Source organism: Macaca nemestrina, chromosome 5 (assembly GCF_043159975.1).
Source record: "Macaca nemestrina isolate mMacNem1 chromosome 5, mMacNem.hap1, whole genome shotgun sequence".
NCBI classification, from domain to species: Eukaryota; Metazoa; Chordata; class Mammalia; order Primates; family Cercopithecidae; genus Macaca; species Macaca nemestrina.
This window is the reverse complement of record NC_092129.1, coordinates 4,581,524-4,596,648: the sequence shown is the minus strand read 5'-3', so window position 1 is coordinate 4,596,648 and position 15,125 is coordinate 4,581,524. Positions and strand designations below refer to the sequence as shown.

Sequence of the window (15,125 nt, the reverse complement as noted above, 5' to 3'; positions counted from 1 at the left end):
TTGAGACGGTATTTTAAAAATTTAAAAATTTAAAATTTAAAAATAAAATAAATTTTTAATTTTTGGGTAGATCTTGCAATGCCAGGCTGGTCTCAAACTCCTGGGTGCAAGTGATCCTCCCGCCTTGGCCTCCCAAGTAGCTGGATTACAGACGTGCGTCACTGCTCTGAGCTGCACTGGTGGTTTTTCAAACCACCGCACACTTCCCCACCTCAGGGCTGTCACATGTTTCCTCTTCTTGGAACACACTGTCCCCAATAATTTGTACCTCTGCAACCTAGGTTTCCACTCAGTTGCATCCTTGGAGTTCTTCCCAATTGCACTAGCAGTATTTGGTTTGTTCCACTGTTTCTCTTCACTAGAGTGTTTGCTCCTTGAGATCTGAGATACCATCTTAGTCATTGCTATACCTCTAGGGGACCTAGTCATCACTCATCTGCTTGATAAATTAATCATAAGATTTGACCATAAGAAGTCAAATCATAGACTTGACCTTATCTAACTGTCTGGACAGAGCTTGAATCCCCACAGCAGTCCGACCGATTTAGAGACAGTCCAGCCTTATCTGAGGGAGGATTGAGGACAAGGCCCACAGGATCTTTGAACGGCTCTTTGAAGACCTGTCAGCCAGGTCTTCTTTTTGTGATCCACATCTTCTGCATGTGGCTGTGCATAATTCCCGGGTCTTTCATAGGCCATCCATTCACATTTTAAGTTGGCTCTCATGTGCCTCCAAGTCTGCTTTGAGGCTGACAACCCTTTTTCCTTATCTAGCCCTCAGAAGTCCTAGGAGGGAAGGGCTGCTGATTTGCAGATTTGTGCTTTATAGCCTTAAGTTGATCTTAAGGTGCCCACTCTATCAAAGGCTCGTGGTGCACTTTGAGAAACTGGTAACACTGCCTCACCATTCACCATCCCACCTTCATTCAGTTGCCTTTTATTAAGATCTTACTGTGGACCAAGGTCTCTGTTAAGCACACCATGTACCTGAATCCTTGTGTTAACTCTGATTGGTGTGGCTTTGGCTGTACGTCAGAGCTGAGGACATGGCCAAGAAAGGGCACCTTACATTCTCAGGTGGCAGAGCTGTGGAGTGGCAGTTGAGCCCTGCTCTGTCTGACTGAAGGTGCCCTTTTTGCTGTGCTCTGTGGCCTCTTCACACTTCGTGAGTGTTTTTAACTTTTATAACGAAACAATTAGCATGTTGAAAACTCTCAGTAGTTCATCTAGTACTTAGAGGGGATTAATGATGACTTGCTATTGCTATATGCCATTAAGTCAAGGGACCTTATTAATCGTGAGCGTGCCCCATGTTAATTGCCTTAGAGTACCTGGAGTAAAGATGAGGTGTTAACCACATTTTATAGTCACTTGTAACAGTTTATTATTTCTTAGGTATTTCATTTGTCATTTGTCTTCATATTATATATGCTAAAAATGTTATTTCTAGTTCTGGACTTTTTAAATGATGCAATATAATTAGTTTTTTTTAAAGGAAATGTGTGTTTAATGGTAGGTAAATTGTGACGTGTATTAGATATAACATATCTTTTCTTAAACTTATCAGGAACTGGAGAAGATGATGACTATGTGGATGATTTTAACAGGTAAGAAAAACTATTGGGCAAATACATAAATATATATATATTTGTAAACAATTTCCAAACACAAACAAGACAAAATTACATTTGGTGCTTATTTTAGTGTATTTGATTCTGTTGTTCATATTGATTGAAGGTGAAGAAAAGATAGTTAATCCAAAATTAAATATTTGACTTTAGAGCATGTTTTTGATTTTACATTAGAATATAGACACATTATGTTCAGGAAACTTGGTAGTAAGAATGAGATGAAGAGAAACATTGAAGAATTAACTGAGAAGTCATTTAGAAGCAGTACAGTTGCCATGTTGTAAGTGTTGAATTTCTCTTCCTTCCATACCTTTTTGTGGCAGGAATTGTCTCCATTTGACTTGAAATAATGACGCTCTCAAATTAGGTTTTTGATTCAGATCACATTTCTTAATATGTGGTCTGCCCTAGTAAGATTGCCATTCTTTTTATTTTGAGACAGAGTCTCACTCTGTTGCCCAGGTTGGAGTGCAGTGGCGCAATCTGGGCTCACTGCAACCTCCTTCTCCCAAGTTCAAGCCATTCTCCTGCCTCAGCTTCCCATGTAGCTGGGATTATAGGTGCGTGCCACTACGCCTGGCTAATTTTTGTATTTTTAGTAGAGACAGGGTTTTGCCATGTTGGCCAGGCTGGTCTTGAACTCCTGACCTCAAGTGATCCACCCACCTGGGTCTCCCAAAGTGCTGGGATTACAGACAAGAGCCACCATGCCTGTTGATTCCTTTCTTATACACAGAAATATAATATGTAATGTAGAAGTAATATTTGTTGTGGATATGATTCGAAATTTTAAATTAGATGCCTGAGAATTTTATTTAGTTGACAGATTATCTTTCCAATTGGAAGTCTGTATTTTTTATAATTTATTATACAGTTTTTGAGAAAGAGCATGATGTAGTAGATGAAATTGTAAAAATCTGGGTTGGTTTCTTTCTTGCTGTTGTGACCAAAGTCACTGCTTTGAACCTTCATCTCCTCATCTGTTACATTGACTTGACTGCTACTGCCCTTGCCACATTATTTTAAGGGTCAAGCAGGACAATATGTATGAAATTAATTATAGTTAATGTTATATTTTACTTAAAGGATGAAAAGAAATATCTGAATGTTTAAAGAATGGTAGTTAATCTCTTTAAATGTTTATTTTCAGAGTTCTTATTTTTTTTTTCCCTCCTGAAATTAGTACCAGCCATCGCTCAGAGAAAAGTGAGATAAGTATTGGTGAAGAGATTGAAGAAGACCTTTCTGTGGAAATAGATGACATCAATACCAGTGATAAGGTGTGGTGTTCTGCATATCCCATAGAGCGCTTTTTTTTTTTAACCTATTTGTTGATTTACTGTAAAGCTTCAAAAATTCATACTAATTAGTAGAAAAACAGTTGAAAATTATGAAAAGTCATGACACAGTCCTGGCTCAAGTTTATAAAGAATGTCTTTGATGAATGTGTAAGATTGGTTTTGGTTGTCACTTCCTTTGGTACCCAAGTCTTGCTGCTGAAATACCTGAGGATTATTCCTGGGGCACTGGAATTGCTGTGGATTAAGAGGGATCAGGCTGGGTCAGGCCTGGTGAGAACTGACCACCTGGTATCATAGATGGAAGTCAGTATAGGGTACTGTGATCACAGGATGAAGCTGAGCCTGGAGTGCAGAGAGTGTGGTCATCTTGGCCAGTTGCAACATCTGAACATGCAAGCCACGCTGGGCTAAAAACCGCAGGAGACAAGACAGTAGGCCATAAAGTTATGAGTCCATATTTGAGATCCAAACTTGACCTTTTTATGTAGGCAGAGAACAGAAGATCCTTCGATGGTGAGCTGTAGCATTGCAGAGTCACCTGTCAGCACCCACATCAAGCTATCCCCAGCTCAGATGAGTTTACCAGTCAGGTCAGAGGTTGCCATGGCTGGGAGGGGACTTGCTTTCCAGAACGAGGTGGGATTCTCTAAGCGTGTGATCGTCACACAGGGAGAAGGCCTTTGAGAGAGGTAGCGTTTACAATGCAACCACACAATCTAAGTTAGCAACATCTATGTTTGCATTCTTATTCTTTCATATATTTTCTTAGTTAAGCTTTAACCTTTGACCCTCAGTTTCTTTACTTGTAAGGTGGAAGTATTAATACCTATGTGATAGGATTATTTTGAAGGTTAAATGATAATATGTAAAGCACTTCTCTAATTCCTGATGTATTATACCCTTATAGTTATAAATTTAGCTTTCTCTTTTCACCCTGCATCATCCTGAAGAGGCCTGAAAAATGTTGCTTTAAAGTTTATACCAAAGAAACTATAGAAGAATTCTTTAAATGTGAGGTAGAGGACTCGAATAAATGACTGTTAAACTAGGATTTGTGAAATGATGTGGGTTGAAGAGGAGGCGTGGCATCCCTTTGCCATTGAAGGCCTTGCATGGCGTCCAGGAGTCTGGGCTTTGTTAGGCTGCTTCTCACTGGGTCCTACTAACTGGGTTTGGCACATCAATGTTCCTAGAAATTTTCACTTAAAAGCTTAAATTTAGATAATTTTGCCATTTATTAGCAGCCTTTTACATAGAATGGACTTTGACAGTCAGTGTACTTCATTAGGAAGCATTTTCTAAAGCCTTCTGTGCAGAGAATTGATACTGGGCACCTGGGGAACACAAAAGCATTTGTGTTCTTTGCAGTCAGAATACAGCAGACAATTTGGTCACCTTTCAGCCAAGGTGACCAAAACCACTGTCCATTAAGCACCTACTATTTAGAAAGCACAGGGCTGGGGATGTGGGGGTGTGAGGAAGGAGATAGCTCAGTGGAATGGGCCAGTTCTGTAAGTTCATCACATCTGGGTTTGAGTCCTGGAGCTGCTACTTACCACTCCCAAATTTGGTCAAGTTGTTTAACTTTTGGGCCCTTGGGTCTCACATCTATTTTGCAAGAGAGATGGTGGTTGTGAAAATTAGAGATAAGCGTGTAAAGCATATAGCTCAGTGCTTAGCAGAATAGGCATTCAATAAATGATATCTAATACTATTATTGATTATAGTCACAATAGACATTTCTGTCATAGGCACAGATACAGACTTCTCCCCTCAAATTTATGCAGGATCAGAGAGAGAAAAGCCATGTGTACAAACATAGGAAAATCAAGTTTTATAGTGACACTTTTTATAGTAATTACTTTTTATAGTGACAAGTGCCATAAAATGCCAGTCATTCATGGGCTGTGAAAATCAGAAGCAGGAACTAATATTTGATCGGGATTTTGAAAGATGACTGACTTGGTTCTGTGAGGGCTGAGGAGGAACATGGTAAGCGCCATGAGAACAGAAGGGAGATCCAGGGACATGTCTGTGCCGCCCTGACTGCAGAGCTTCACTGGAGGGCGCTGTGTGAAGAGACAGAATGTTGGGAGGAGCAGGGTTGTTAGAAGGTGACTTTGAACCAGAAATGACAGAGGATGAACTAGCAACAGAGGCCCTGGGGAGGGTAGTCCCTGCACGGGAGCCAGCACGAGCAAAGACATAGGTAGACGTTGGAGGAAGAGTGTCACATGTTTGTAAGGGACAGAACATAAGTGTGCATCCCAGGTTTCTGTTAATGCACAGCAATCTAATTCAGCAAATGTGAACATTTACACTTCATAAAACTTTTCAAAATCTTACAAAAAATTCCTGTCGATTTGTATGAAACTTGCTATCACAGGGATCCTTTATTTCCCTTTCAAGACTCGAAATGTACCTTTTAGATATTTTTATTTTGTGATATAAAATCTATTTTTATAGTTTTGAACTAAGTTGCCCACTTTGAGTTCTTATTCTAAAACTAATGAGGCATGAAAGCCGCCTTTATTAGTTTTTTGTTTTTTTGTTTTTTTTTTTTTTGAGACAAGACTCTCACTCTGTTGCCTAGGCTAGAGTGCAATGGCTGGATCTTGGCTCACTGCAGCCTCCGCCTCCTGATCATGCAATTCTACCTTAGCCTTCTGAGTAGCTGGGACTACAGGCATGTACCACCACGCCTGGCTAGTTTTTGTATTTTTAGTAGAGATGGGGTTTCACCCATGTTAGCCAGGCTGGTCTCAAACTCCTGGCCTCACGTGATCCCCCCGCCTTGGCCTCTCAAAGTGCTGAGATTACAGGCGTGAGTCACCGTACCTGGCGGAAAGGCTTTATTAAATAGCCATTTATTTCTAGTTAGCTTTTGTTCATTCAGTTTTCTTTCTTGGTAACTACTTTAAATGAAGCTGTTCTTCTTGGAAGTTTCTGGTTGTTACTGTGTTCTTTTCTTTGCCTTAAAGCAAAACTAAATTAATGACCTCCAGTAACTGAATTATCTAGATTAAGATCCTTTTCAATCCACGATTTTTCCTGTATTCACTCTTGTCTGTAGCTTAACATTCGTGTTAATACAACACTCAATTACTTTGTAAACGAAATGGAAAACCTTACCGATTTCACTCTGTAACAATGATGGGAGGAGAAAATACAGTTCCAAGGTATCAGAGTGTTTTATAATCTCTCTGCAAGCTTTTCTGACTCTTCAGTTTTTGTGTAAACTGAATTTGAATTGAATGCATAAGAACTGTAATTAAGATTCCTAGTAATTTTCTTTGTGAGATAGTTTTACAGCAAGACTATATTTGGACCAAGAGGAAGGGCAAGGACTTATCTGTTGAAAAGGGTTTTACTTATAACTTAAATTTCTGAATATCTGAAGAATAACAAAATGAGAGGATATGTGGGGGGCAGATTAACAGACAAAAGCATCTCACAGTATATCAGGATGGAACTGTTGCATCTCTGCAAGATGTTCCTATTCTTGTGTGTTATTATCTGGCCCAGGTGTTGGCACACTTGTTCTCTAAAAGGCCACATAGTGAATATTTTAGGCTTTGCAGGCCATAACTACTCCACCCTGCCATTGTATGGAGAAGACAGCCATAGATGATGCCTAAGACTGTGTGTGTGTGTGGCTGTGGCTGTCCCCTGGTCTGTCGCCACAATGATGAGTCTAGGTGGGACTGGAAAGGTTGAGTTCTGTCCTTATTCAGCTGTCAGTGAGACCTGCCTAGCTGTATGTTCAATATTTTGGAGCCTGTATCCTCACCCTTACTTAAGTAAGGTTTTTTCCTTACTTAAGAAATAATGTTTTCTCAGCCTGCATTATGCTTAAATAGCTATTAATATTTCCTTTCTCCATCATCATAAGTTGTTTATACAAATGAATAGGTATAAGTTGGCTAATAGGTTAACTTTCTAGTTTACAAGTAGTTTAAACAGAAATAAAAATCAGTCATTTCTTACAACACTTTGTGAACCCGGGGCTAGGAGTCTGAGAGTCCATGGGCTGTTCTGTCTGCCTTTCTGTTTTCACTTCAGCCTCCAAAAGGACTCATGATCTGGCTTCAGGTGGCACAGTGTTAAAGTGTGTCACACCATATCGAGCTTGATGTTAGAAACTTAATGTTCTATACCATCATATGAACACGTAAGAAGGGATAGTTTCCAAAGTATACATTTTAGTAACTTTTTGTGAAATTTAATGTGGGTAAATTTTGGTTTTAGAGTTAGCAATTCATAGAGTGATACTGTGAACAGAATCATACATTGGGACTATGCTCAGGTAAAGAAGTTTAATACAATTTTTCACTAATTTGTTTCTTAGATTAAATTGGAATAATGTCTAAGATGTGTTTTATTTTAAATTTTCACTTGAAATATTTGAGAGTAATCATAAAACATTGAACTCAAACGATTGTGCTAACTTATTAGACATGATTTTAGGCAAATCACTTCTCAACACAGGTTTAAATATGAGTTGGTTTATGAAGTATAAAGTAATACTTTAATTACAACAACAGTTTTTTTAATTTTTAGTTTTTTATTTCTTATTTCCATAGGTTTTGGGGGAACAGGTGGTGTTTGGTTGCATGAATAAGTTCTTTAATGGTGATTCGTGAGATTTGGGTGCACCCATCACCCTAGCAGTATACATTGGGCCCAATTTGAGCCTTTTATCCCTAACGCTCCTCCCACTCTTTCCCTGGAGTCCCCAAAGTCCATTGTATCATTATTATGCCATTACATCCTCATAACTTAGCTCCTGCTTATACATGAGAAAATGTGATGTTTGGTTTTCCATTCCTGAGTTACTTCACTTAGAATAATGGTCTCCAATTCCATCCAGGTTGCTGCAAATCCCATTATTTTGTTACTTTTTTTTTTTTTTTTTTGAGTCAGAGTCTCGCTCTGTCACCCAAGCTGGAGTGCAGTGGCATAATTTCAGCTCACTCCAACCTCTGCCTCCCGGGTTCAAGCGATTCTCCCATGTTGAAGCGATTCTCCTGCCTCAGCCTCCCAACTAGCTGGGACTACAGGCACACGCTATATCGTCCGGCTAATTTTTGTGTTTTTGTAGATACAGGGTTTCACCATGTTGCCCAGGCTGGTCTTGAACTCCTGACCTCAGGTGATCTGCCTGCCTCGGCTTCCCAAAGTGTTGGGATTGCAGGCATGATCTACCGCACCTGGCCTATTTGTTCCTTTTTATGGCTGAGTAGTATTCCATCGTGTGTATATACCACAATGTCTTTATCTCCACTTGTTGATCAATGGGCATTTGGGCTGGTTTCATGTTTTTGCAATCGCGAATTGTGCTGCTGTAAACATGTGTGTACAAGTATCTTTTTCATATAATGACTTATTTTCTTCTGGGTAGATACCCAGTAGTGGGAATGGTGGATCAAACGGTAGTTCTACTTTTAGTTCTTTAAGGAATCTGCACACTGTTTTCCATAGTGGTTGTACTAGTTTACATTCCCACCAACAGTGTAAAAGTGTTCCCTTTTCACCACATCGTCACCAACATTTATATTATTTTTTGATTTTTTGATTATGGCCATTCTTGCAGGAGTAAGGTGCTATCTCATTGTGGTTTAGATTTTTTAAAATAACTTAAGACTACTCACATTCTGACACTTAATTCTTTTCTTTCTTTTGAACGACGAAGCTTGATGACCTCACACAAGACCTGACTGTATCCCAGCTCAGTGATGTTGCAGATTATCTGGAAGATGTTGCATAGTCACGAAGAAGGAAGTATTCTCATTAACAAGGACAGAGGACTGACCGGTTCCATTTTTTTTTTTCCCCAGACAATCACTCAGCTGGAATGTCTGCTCTCTATTGGTGCCTTGCATTTCAAAAACATTGCAGATATTTTTTAAAAGTAATTTTCATTTTACTAAACAAAATGCTTCCTATTTGAGCCCATGTGTGAAAGATTTAATATTCTTAATTTAACTGTACATTTCTTTATGGAAATTGATTATCTACACAGTTTCATTACAGGGAAGGAACCCATGAAAACATCAGTGTTAAGAGCATGATGAAAGGTGTCAATAAAGCCGTAGGATCGCACAACCCTTTGTGTGTGTGGCTGCTGGTACGTGTGGTCTTTGAAAACCTTGGCTTTAGCCCTCTGGAATCAGAGCTTACCCACCATAGTATATTTTGATATTAGGTGGTTCTACACATAGTTGGCAAAATGACTTGGTAAATTTGTAATACTGAAGTATATTAGTATAAGTTAAATTTGATGTGTCAACTTTATTTTGTATTTCCTTCCATTTGGAAGGTTTGTTAGACCATTAAGGTTATATTAAAGTACTCTTGTCTGTGCTATTTAGTTTTGCTTGTTTTAAAGAAATCTAGAAGTGGTTATGAGTTTTAATTCATAGAATTGTCAATAACAGATAACATTTGCAATCGTCATTCCTCCTGTTGTCCATGTAAGCAGCTTTAGTCGTAGGTTCTCTTCATTATAATTTATTATTTGTAAAGATTCCTTGAAACATATTCAGTACCAACATGCATCTGAAACCATTAAGCAGTGCTTTTATTTCAGATCTGTAAGTTAATTGTATTAAAATCCAAATTGGAATGAAATAGTAGTAATGGCCTAAGACCATGTTCAGTTTGACAAGCTTTATATACTGTACATAATTTCATTGTAATCCTTAAAAATAGAGCCAATAATAGAATTTCCGCAGTCTCATTTATACAGTTAAAGCATTATTGCTATTATGTAGGGCACGGACGTTTATAATACCAAAATATTTTAAAATGTGCAAGTAGAAAAAAACAGTAGAAAGTGATGCATGCATATTTATATATAAGTAAAGCTAGGATTATGCTGTTTTTGCACTTTATAATTTCAATTAAGTTGCGACTTTTTACTACAAGTTACCTTTATTAGTAAAAGGAGAAATTAGACCTAATTCATTGGTCTTGGTAAGTGAGCAGACTGCATGACTTGTGCAATGCCAGTTTCTCATTTCATATTAGCCAAATATTATAGAAATTACTCCTTGGGCTCTAACATGTAGAGGAAATGAAAATGTAAGGATTAAGGCTGTGTAACAGAATCTGGCTTTTTAAATTTTAAGTGAAACTGAGTTGTAAACATCAAGAGGAAGTAGGACATAAACTGGGCCAGTACAGCCTGGAAGCCCTGTGTATTTCTGCCCTCTGTCTGTGAGCTGCTATCTCAGTCTCCTTCAGCTCTTCATGTCTTAGTAAACAGCACCATGTGCAGATGTAATCTTGTTGCAGTCCCCCAGTGTGGTTGTTATAAAATGCATTTCCTTGTAAGTCATCTGTGTAAACAGTCACTTTCTAAAAGCACTATAATTCTGGCCCTCTGGAATTTGGATCACATGTATGATTTATTTTTAATATTTGATAGGAACTAGGTTTCAGTGAAATGATTTGAAAGCATAGCAGGATGTGGCTTTTTAAATTTATGAAACTGTCGAACAGTAGCAACTGAAATTTGTCACTTTTCTGTTACCCAGAGAATCAGACCTTTTGATAATATTTGGGAGGGTAAGAGAAAAATGCCAAATATGAAACTTTTTTGTCAGCACTACATACATCTTTTTTTTGCGGGGGGCAGGGGTACGGAGTCTCACTGTATCACTCAGCCTAGAGTGCAGTGGTGTGATCTCGGCTCACTACAACCTCTGCCTCCTGGGTTCAAGCGATTCTCCTGCCTCAGCCTCCTGAGTAACTGGGATTACAGGCGCATACCACCACACCCGGCTAATTTTTGTATTTTTAGTAGAGATGGGGTTTCACCATGTCAGTCAGGCTGGTCTGAAACTCCTGACCTCGTGATCCTCCCGCCTTGGCCTCCCAAAGTGCTGGGATTACAGGCATGAGCCACCATGCCGGGCCAGCACTACATCCATTTTATTGAATAATTTTGAATGACTTCAAGTTCAACTATGAAAAAGCTTTCTTTTCACATGTACTTTTTGATTAGGTATTGTCAACTTACTCAACTTGAAGATGTGAAGTGACAGGTTTTGCATGTGATGAGTGTTTTCTGTTAAAAAATAAATATTGAAATATTAACCCATGAAATACATTGTTATGGTAACCTTTGTTTTACAGTGGAGTTTTTTAAATGCTAGGTCTTTTATTGATAACTACAAATGAATAAAAAGCATTTATTCTCTCTTTGTTGATATTCAGTTGTGCTTTTATACTTTATGTTGGATAACAACCTGTGAGCAGTTGTGTAGATGCCACCATTAGTCCCTGCCTCATGCTTGCCCACAGCTCTTCCTCCCCTCCTCTCTTCCCTCTCCTGCCCATGCACCAGAGCTGGGCCAGCCCACTGCCACACAGCCTCTGCACCTGAGCTTGCCAAAGCCCTTCCTGCCTCAGGATGTGATATTTGCCCCTCCTTGTCTGGAATGTCCTTCCCCTAGAACTGCATGAAGCTGGTTTGTTTTGGTCTCATGTTCAAGGAAGCTTCCAGACCTAAGGGAGATGTCCATTCTCCTCCCTGTCCCTGCCCCACCACTTGCATTTACCCCTTTTATTTTATTCATCTCAGCATGCTCTGAAATGGTCTTGCTTATTATGTGTTTATTATTATTATTATTAACTATGAGCTCATGAGAACAGGGATTTTCTTTTAAACCGCTGTGTACCTGGCACAACATTTGTCCCCTAGTATGAGCTTGGTATCTTTGGGGCTGTAAACAGGCTTGAGCACTGACATGGGGCCTGGAAAATGTGGTTTCTGGCTAGGCAGCTGGGAGAATCTACAAAATCTGGGGGGAAAGCTGTCCTTACCCTAAACCTGGAGAGACCCTTAGGTTCAGGTCTGCAGCAAGGGGATCTGGTTCACGAGAAGGCTGTCCTGTGAATTTGCCCCACCCACCAGGCTCAGTGGAGCAGGGCCTCTGAAGGGGGTACCCTCTGTGCGGCTCTGCTGTGGTGGTGGTTCATGAAGGACATGGGAAAGGGGCAGGAGAGGAGAGGCAGCTCTTCTGGAGAAAAATGCACCCAGCCCAAGTTGGAGCCCTCCTGTGGCATAGGGTGGGGAGGGATTCCCCATCAGTTCTCTGTCCATGCGTGCTAATCTCACCCCTGCCCTCTAAGCAGTCCATGCTCCCAGTGTCCCTGTTCTTTTTTCTTTTCTTTTCTTTTCTTTTGAGGTGGAGTTTCGTTCTTGTTGCCCAGGCTGGAGTGCCATGGCACGATCTTGGCTCACTGCAACCTCCGTCTCCTGGGTTCAAGTGATTCTCCTGCCTCAGCCTCCTGAATAGCTGGGATTACAGGTGCCTGCCACCATGCCCAGCTAATTTTTAAATTTTTTTTGTAGAGACAGGATTTCGCCTTGTTGGCCAGGCTGGTCTCAAACTCCTGACCTTAGGTGATCCACCCGCCTCAGCCTCCCAAAGTGCTGGGAATACAGGTGTGAGCCACGGCGCCCAGCCTAGTCTCCCTGCTCTAGGAAGGGATATGTTTGGGGAGGAAATCCAGGGCAGCTACCTTTGTGAGTTGTCCTAATGCTGCATTCGGAGTTCCACACGTTCAACAAGGATATCTGACATTTAAGGAAAGTGAATAGCATGTCACGAAAGACAGACGAACAAGTAACTGATCTTGAAGAAAATGTAATTAGGGAACACGATAATTCAAGAACAAAAACCTGTGAAGGACTGAGTGTGTCCCCCAAATGTGTACGTCGAAACCTAATCCCACATAGGATGGAATTAGGTGGGGCCTCTGAAAGTTGATGAGGTCACTAGTGCCCTTATAGGAGGCCCTGGAGAGCTGCTTTGCCCCTTCCAGCGTGTGAGTACACAGTGAGGAGGTGTTGCCGATGAGGAAACAGGCCCTCCTAGATGCTGAACCGGCCGGTGCCTTGATCTTGGACTTCCAGCCATCTGAGCTATGAGCACTACACTTCCATTCTTTATAAATTATCCAGTCCAAGGTACTTTAAGAACCTGAATGGATTAAGACAAACCTGATTATGCCACTCCGAGATTTGAGGTAATATTTGAACCTAAAAGAGGCTGTATGAAAGAGGTTATAATTAAAACGGTCTTTGACTTAAAAATTGTTGGCCTAAGATAATTAAGTAGCAGGGCTAAATAATGGGATGACTCAAAATCAGTAACCTCAAAGGCAATGTCAAAGAAATCTCTATGTTTAACATAGAGATGACAAGATTTAGCAAGATGACAAGATCAGCCAAGAGACTTGTCCAGAGGACCTCCAGGCTGACAAAGTTTCCCCGAGGAAGTCAGATTGGAAAAGTGTCCTCAGGTTCAAGGAAACCTGGGTGTGCACTGGGTAAATAAGAGTGGCAGACAGAAGGAAACAGCAAGGCCTCTGAGGTAGGAGGGACAGTGTTTTTGAATGTGAAATGTATGCCCTGATATATGTTTTCAAAAATGAATCTTGCTGCCCTTAGAAAAGGAACCCCCAAACAAGGTAAGGTCGAGCTGCCCCCCGCATGTGTCATCGGACTTTGCGTTGTGGCCCTGCCTGTGGCAACGTGTGCTCTGCTACAGCCCAGGGAAGAGGGGCGAGTTCCTAACTCCTATCCTGCTTCTAGCACACGCTGTGCTTGGCCACGTCTCTGCCTGCTAGTGTAACAGCTGCATTGGGCAAGGTTTGCCCTCTGCACACCAGACCTGCTTCCCAAGAACCAGGGAACAGGAGAGGACCTGAGCTTAGTGGGCCGGGTTGAGGCAGGAGCGTGGAGGAGCATGGACGGTGGCATGCAGGAGGTCAGTCATTCTGCGGTTTTCGCTGGAGGTTTGCTTTTGGTAGTTTATAGAATCATCAGATTTGATGATGAAACTTTTTTCCATAAATGTTTAATTTTCAGACACTTGTATTTTTTTCTTTCTTTTTGAGACTGAGTCACTCTGTTGCTCAGGCTGGAGTGCAGTGGTACCATCTCAGCTCACTGCAACTGCCTCTCGGGTTCAAGCGATTCTCCTGCCTCAGCCTCCCAAGTAGCTGGGATCACAGGTGTGTTTCACCAAGACCGGTTAATTTTTTGTAGTTTTAGTAGACACGGGATTTCACCATGTTGGACAGGCTGGTCTTGAACTCCCGACCTAAGGTGATCCGCCACCTCCCCACCCCTAGCCTCCCAAAGTGTTGGGATTACAGGCATGAGCCACCACACCCAGCCCTGTATTTTCTTTAAAAACCAGTTTTGGCATGTTTTGTAAGTTGCCAGACTATTGGATATGTATCTTAATCATAGTTTGTTTGAAATCCTTTGTGCTTTCTAAAGCACTAGTAGCTTTCTGAAAGGAAGATTTTTAATGAATAAGTTCCCTTTTCACTTAAAGCATTGAACATTGTTCCCCCATCCTTCTCAGTCCATGTCGTATGTGTCTTTTGATCCTTTTTATCTGACTTAAGTTTTAAATTTTGATAGAACAATATTCTCCAGCCACACCGCATTGCACCTCGGGGTCCTGAAGACGCCATGTGCTGCGACAGGTCCTTGCACACAGTCGCTGGGGCCTGGGATGCCCCACCTTCCTCTATCCGCTTTGCCCTTCCATCCATCGTCCCCATCTAACCCAACTTGGGAAACTCCTCATCTTTTTCCCCTGTCTCAAGGCCCAGGTTAGAGAAAGCCACTTGTCTCCGTTCCCAGGGTATGCCAAGTCATCATCACCTGTTTCATTTTCTCCCTGCACATTCCTGTCATGGGAGAAATGTTACCAATATTTCAAAAAATGCCCCGGGTGATGCTCGGAAAGGTGCTGCATCAGGCGCGGATGTGCAGGGCGAGGCGTGCTGGTCCCGCCCACAGTGTTCAGGTGCCCAGTGCGAGGAGCTAGTCCAGGTGCGGATGTGCAGGACGAGGCGTGCTGATCTCCTTACTCTCAGCACTGTTCACAACAGATTTCTTAGCATCCGATTTGGGAGAATATTTTTTTCAGGCATGTAATAGAGTTCATTCACTCTTCCCTAGATAAAGGTACAAGCAGTGCATCGTCCTCTCCGTTGTCTTTTAGTGGAAAGTGGCCAAAGTGGAACAGGGTAAGAGGTGAAGGAACTGCCCCTGAAAGCTCCACGAATTCGAGGTTTGCAGAAATGGTTAGCTTTTTGCATCATGTCTGGCCGTTCTTGCAGGCAGTTACGGATTTGGAATACGGCCTTAAGGTACAGAGCT

At 41.2% G+C, this 15,125-nt stretch overlaps 1 protein-coding gene across 6 annotated transcripts in view; it reads left to right on the top strand.

The window, feature by feature from the left end:
* Nucleotides 1-9,052, top strand: part of CEP43 (centrosomal protein 43) — a 42,309-nt gene extending 33,257 nt beyond the window's left edge. For 3 of the 6 annotated variants that reach the window (XM_011751026.3, XM_011751025.3, XM_011751027.3), the window contains 3 exons: nt 1,568-1,607; nt 2,815-2,911; nt 8,625-9,052. In XM_011751026.3, the coding sequence (XP_011749328.1) occupies nt 1,568-1,607; nt 2,815-2,911; nt 8,625-8,699 (212 nt within the window). In that variant the 3' untranslated portion in view covers nt 8,700-9,052. Of the gene's footprint in view, nt 1-1,567; nt 1,608-2,814; nt 2,912-8,624 lie in introns of those variants that run through there. The other 3 variants (XM_071096221.1, XM_011751028.3, XR_011623238.1) reach the window with 2 other exon arrangements.
* The last annotated feature ends 6,073 nt before the right edge of the window (nt 9,053-15,125 follow it).